Source organism: Neophocaena asiaeorientalis, unplaced genomic scaffold (genome assembly GCF_003031525.2).
Source record: "Neophocaena asiaeorientalis asiaeorientalis breed wild unplaced genomic scaffold, Neophocaena_asiaeorientalis_V1.1 scaffold70, whole genome shotgun sequence".
NCBI lineage: Eukaryota > Metazoa > Chordata > Mammalia > Artiodactyla > Phocoenidae > Neophocaena > Neophocaena asiaeorientalis.
The window spans coordinates 11,292,591-11,298,590 of record NW_020175410.1 but is presented as its reverse complement, the minus strand read 5'-3'; the positions used below and the strand labels follow the sequence as shown (position 1 = coordinate 11,298,590).

The 6,000-nt window shown below is 39.6% G+C and overlaps 1 protein-coding gene across 1 annotated transcript in view; it reads right to left on the bottom strand.

The window, feature by feature from the left end:
- Positions 1–3,768: 3,768 nt before the first annotated feature.
- The window catches only part of PON3 (paraoxonase 3), a 32,628-nt gene continuing 30,396 nt past the window's right edge, over positions 3,769–6,000 (bottom strand). Inside the window, exon 9 of the mRNA XM_024767062.1 lies at positions 3,769–3,940. Coding sequence (XP_024622830.1) covers positions 3,782–3,940 — 159 coding nt within the window. The 3' untranslated portion in view covers positions 3,769–3,781. The remainder of the gene's footprint in view (positions 3,941–6,000) is intronic.

The window sequence follows — 6,000 nt, the reverse complement described above, 5'->3', positions numbered from 1 at the left end:
TCCTCCTCTTCTTTTTTTAACTAGGAGTCTTTATTATAGTTATTCAGCTCATACTCTACCATTGTAATTGGATGTATTGTGGAGACAATCATTTTATTTTCTAGGCTGCCTCATGCAGCCAAATCTGGACCTAACGCAGAGGCCCAAACATCACCCAGAGATCCTATGCTTTGGGCTGGATGCAGACATTGGATGGAATTTGGGGTTATATTTCTTGGTGAGGAAACTAATGTGTAAGAGAAGGGTGCAGATGGATATTTGTTGGCTAAAAGGTGGACTGTGGCACAGACCACTAATTGTTCACTAGAATTTATTCTTTTTTTCCTCCTTGAACATATGTCTCCCCAGTCATATTACATCATCCATTTTTCTTTGCAGTTAGTTAGGTACAGCCATGTGATTAGTTTTTACCATTGGTAAGCGAGTAGAAATAATGACTACCATTCCTGGTTCTAGGCCTTAAGACATGGGGTATTTCTCCCTGACATCCACCAACCTCTTTCTCCTTCCAGTTTGATGAAATACAGACATGGGGGTGACCTGCCTTCCACCATGCAGATAACTAGAGTAACCTAGGCAATGGTGCAGCAATAAGATGAAGCTATTTTTGCTCAAGATACACTCTCTATGCAACTCTCCATTGCTTTGTGTCCTGGAGGCTTTCTGGACTCCATTAATAGCTCCCTGCCTTCTGGATTCTAGTTGGGAGGGTGGAAGGGGAGTTCAGTCAAGACATTTATTCCCTCTGCTGTCTCTGCTGAGTTGTCATAGGTTAGCTGCCTCTTTCTACCAATGACCAGAGCATCTATTGGGAGAGTCTCCACTTTATCTACTCTCTTCTGGTTCTAGTAACTGCTTCCACCCCTTGTTCCTTCAAACCTAGGGTTGGAAAGAGTCCCTGGACTCCTGCCCCCACCCCCAATCTCTCTCACTCCATTGCTAACAATGGAGTGTTGTGTACTTTTTCTTGTTAGCTTCTTTTCTACATTCCCACCATTGTGTCAATAGTCCCCTAAAAGAACTTCTCTCAACAGCCCTGTTTGAGTGTGCTTTCTCTTTCCTGCAAAATTCTGATCAGTGATCTCTCTGGATGGCCCCATCAAGGGAAGCTGCCTCATCAATCACTTTCCTGAAAACTGCAAAATAAAAGAGAAATAGATCATCCTTTTTTTTAAGGCATTGTATGTTTTGTTTTGTATGTTACAGTAGGTCAGCCTTACCCCAATTAATAGAGTGTTACATACTTTTTTAGGAGTTTGTTCTTTTCATAAAAATTTCACATTTGTTGGCACAAAGTGTTTCATCAACCCCTCTTTTTATCTCTGTATTATCTATAGCATCTACATGTGTTATTTTCATTTCTGACATTGGATAACTGAGTCATTCTTTTTCTTCACAAGTCTCACCAGATGTGTATTAGTTTTTAATAATCTTTTTAAAGAATGAACTTTTGGCTTTTGTTTAATCTCTGCATTATATGTGGTTTTCTGTTTCATTTTTGACTATCATTACAAATTAGTCCAGAGCTTAGCATCTTAAAACAATCAGAAACTTTTATCACTATGCACAGTTTTTTGTAAGCAAAATAGAAATGGAAGTGTTTTTGTATAACCTAGCCTCGACAGTCACACATCACATCTAGAATATCCTACTGATTACACAGATCAGCCATATTTGATGTAGAAGGGAACTGTGCAAGAGAATGAATACCAGAAATTAAGGATCATTGGGCGCCATCTTGGAGCTGTCTACCACATTGGTTTTTGCGCTTATCTTTACCATTTTCTTTCCTGAGCTCAACCACCTCCTCTTCATCACCCTGGTATCCCTACCTGCATCTCTGACAATTTAAACAGAAAGACTGGGGAAGAAAAGACAAGGAATCATCAAAATGCAGCATCTATTGTGAGGGGCAATCCCTCTCCCTCCCAAGCCAAGTGAGGGAAGAGGCTCAAGATAAACACATAAAGATTGGAAGTGCCTACAAGAAGGGAAACTCTAGAGCTTTGTAACTTTCTAGGCCCTTGCTGTGAAAGGACATATTGGTCCCTGGCAATGAGATCCCCCAAATCTCTCTGGGAGTTTTATCATGAAGCCTTTCCTAAACTGGCCTGGGAAGAAGGCAGGGCAAATTCTTAGAAACACACCAGCATCTAAATACTCTTATTCTTCTCATCTCTGGATCTCCATGTCCCCCCTAGTCTGGTAAACTTTATCTAATTTGTAGTTGTAAGGGTTAAGGACAGAAAATAAGACATATTTTCCGTAACTGGCTGTAAACATGCTCCTAGTTATTTTTCTCTGTGTCCCCCTAATGGTTAGGCTTCTCAAAATTAAAATCTGAGAACTGACTATAACATTTTGCTGAGTCATTCATCCCCTAAAGCAATGGAAACTGCAATCCTAGTGTCTAAATCAGAAAGGGTTACCTGGGCTAAAAATTTACCCCACTACAAAACTTTTCAACAAAACTTACATCTAACTGAGCAAAATGACTTAGGAAATAAAAAGGTCACCCCAACACCCCATCCCCAGAAGAGAAAAAAAAAAATTAACCAACCACTCCCCAGCAAAAGTCACAAAAAAGGAAGGGGGTGGAGTGCTTGTGTATACTAAGTCCTGTTAATGATTTCCTAAAGGTTGTCCTGGTTTTTGACCAAGAAAGGGACACTTCTATTCATTCTCATCAAACTAAGGTTGAGTTGGTCCTTAAGACAAGATTTCAATACAATACTGTTATTTATTTCAGATTCTTTAGGGCCAGGTGTATGGAATGTTGCTTAATAAGTGTTTATTGAATCAACCAGAAGAGCACCGTTTAAAGCAACTGAGGATAACAGTCCTGAGGCACCATCTCCTGGGTCAGAGCCAAGCTGATTACAACACTTCAGATACAGATATCACTACAAATAAAGACCTGTTACAAAGATCAGATTAGCCCTGCCCTGCCTTAAAGTAGGCAGTGTGGTCTGTCTTTGTCAGATTTTCCAGAATCTGATTTCCTGTGTCAACATTGGGAGAATGCAAGTTCAAGGAGGACTTTGGGCAGTCCCATGATGCCAATTCTTGCTTTTATCCATGGGCTGGGCACTTGATTGGTAGTCTGTGCCTTGTGCAATTGAGGGAAGAGAGGGGGAATTATAAATATTTGAACATTAGCTTTTCTCCTGGTCTGGACTGCAGGAGGCTCAGAACATCACAGTTGCAGGAGGTTAATTTTGCCACACAGTTACCAAGGAGCCCTAGGTGAGCTGGACACCTCACTTACCACAGCTCACTCATCTTATTGTAGAAAGAATATTGGGGGTGGTAGATAAAAAGAATTAAGAGGTTTAGTTTCTTGTTGGACTGTCACTATCTTGACTTGCAATTAGGTGGATATTATGTAATCTCTGCTTCTTTACTTATATCCATGAGAAAAAGCGGACACATTTTTTTTTCTTTTTTTTTGTGGTACGAGGGCCTCTCACTGCTGTGGCCTCTCCCACTGTGAAGCACAGGCTCCGGACGCGCAGGCCCAGCGGCCATGGCTCATGGGCCCAGCCACTCCACGGCATGTGGGATCTTCCCAGACCGGGGCACGAACCCGCGTCCCCTGCATCGGCAGGTGGACTCTCAACCACTGCACCACCAGGGAAGCCCCCGGACACATTTTTATTGGTGTGTCCAATAAAAATTTATTATTTAGTTATTTTTATTGTCATTTACTTACAGTTCCAGTCATTATATAATTAAGGGTATACTTTTACCAAATATGTAGACTTTTTGGAATATCTGGACTCTAGAGCACACAGTACAGAGCTTTGTGAAATACGGTGCCTATGAGAAGCTTCCCCTGGTACACAGAAGCCACAGAGCTGCCCTGAAGCACTGAGCCATTGTTGGCATACTCAGTGCTTATCCTGGGCTTCTCAGACAAAGCATTCTGGATGCGAAGTACCTGTCAAGGAAGATCATTCATTAATAGACTATGAACAAACAGCCATCAGAGATGTTTTCCTTCCCAAATACTCCAGGAGTAATATGTTTCTCAGAAATCAATAAGCTAAAATCCATACATCTTCAATCTTTTCTTTTTCTTCTTCTGATGAAAGTATCAGTGTCCTAACGATATCTAGTCACTCAAGTGGACTAGTGATCTCACATTAGCCAAATTCCTCAGCAGATGGTTTACACAATTTTGATAGTTCAGACTTCTCTATAGAGAGAGGTAAGAACCGTGAATGCTCTTATCTAATCTTCAGTGAACAGTGTTGCTCCCTCTGTGGAAAGGTTCTTGCCCTTGACTGGGCATTCAGGATGAGGAGGGAAACACGGGACAAGATAATGAAGGGACAACCAGTTAGCCAGCCAACCCAACCCAGAGCAGTAGATGGTAGTTTTCACAGCTGGACCCCTCCCTCAAGGAAGCATAAAGAATGCATACTTTGGAATTCAATCTGACACATCACTGCCTAGTACTGTTATTGATCCACAGGATTTACACAGTTTAGTTTGCTAATCAGTAAATACGTAAGTGCTCAGGTTTCCAAATAGCCTGGATGAAGTTCACTCAAATAGGGCATGACGTGAATTAAATTAGGATTTAATTGAGGATTAGGATTTCACGAGTCATAAGTCTATATCAACATCTCTTATTAAAATAGAATTTCGTTTTTTTTGTTTTTGTTTTTGTTTTATCTTGAGGAAGATCCTACAACTTTATCTCAGGTTTGTTACATGGAAATACTCAAGCTGGAGCTCATGTAGAAAACATTAGCCTCCACCAAAAATAAAGGGTGTCAGTGATTGTGAAGAAAGAAGTCTTATCTAAAATAAACAAATGATTAAACTTGAAAATGGAGACATGAAAAAGAGTCTAAACAATTTTCTTATTCTATGGATCGTATTTTCATTCTCTTAAAGCAGATGTTGTTGGGCATTTGTAGAAAAGTTCTATGTATCACTTTGGGGGGCATATATCTGAGGCCAGGGTAGCTTAGGGTAACAATTCTTCAGGTTCTAGTCTCAGGCTGGACTTTTGTTTCTTTTTATATTTTTTGATGTTTTGGGGTGTTTTTTTGTTTTGTTTTGTTTTTTTGGTTGTTGTTGGTTTTTGTCAAGAAATTGTTGACTAGGGAATTCTCTGGCAGTCCAGTGGTTAGGACTCCGTGCTTTCACTGGCGAGGGCATGGGTTCAATCCCTGGTCAGGGAACTAAGATCCCACAAGCCATGCGGTAGAGCCAAAAACAAAACAAAAAAAGTTGTGACTAGTATGTTAATAAAAGAAACAAATCTTTTTTTATACTAAAGAATAGCAATATTGGAAGCAGAATAACTGTATGTTCTACTTTATCCACTGGGCCAATTACCAGGGTGGGATTTGAGTCTCAATTTCCCAATTCCCCAAACCTAGATTCAAACATTCTCCTCTTTGTTCAAACTTTACTTTCTCAATGAGGCATAGCCTAGTCTCCATATTTAATAAGACCTGCCATCCCTCTGTTCACAGTAATCCTGATCCCTTTTACTGTTATGCTTTTTCTTCCCATAGAACTTACCACTTGCAAACTTACTATCTAATTTACTTATTTCTTATGCTTATTGTTCATTGTCTTTCTCCCTCCCTAACAGCCCGGATCTTTGTATGTCTTGTTTTCTGATTATTTTCTAAGCATTAGAACAAAGACTAGTACATTATAAGTGCTCAGTAAATTTTTGTGAAAAAATCTCTGCTAGTATGTGTGCCAAGAATTTATATCTGTATTTAAATTCACTAGAGGTTTTTTTATTCTTAAGCTCAATGCTATAGAAATTGCAATGCTTTATGCTATTGTTTCTAATGCCATATAAAATTCAATGGCATATGATATTATTTTAGAAGAGATTTAAAATAACATCTATAAAATGAGACATTCTTCAACACTATCATATATAATAGAACCTGCGGGCAAAATCTAATTTTGTTATGAGACTACAGTCGTTTAAACCCTTTCATGGGAGCTTCCTGTTGGGCAGTA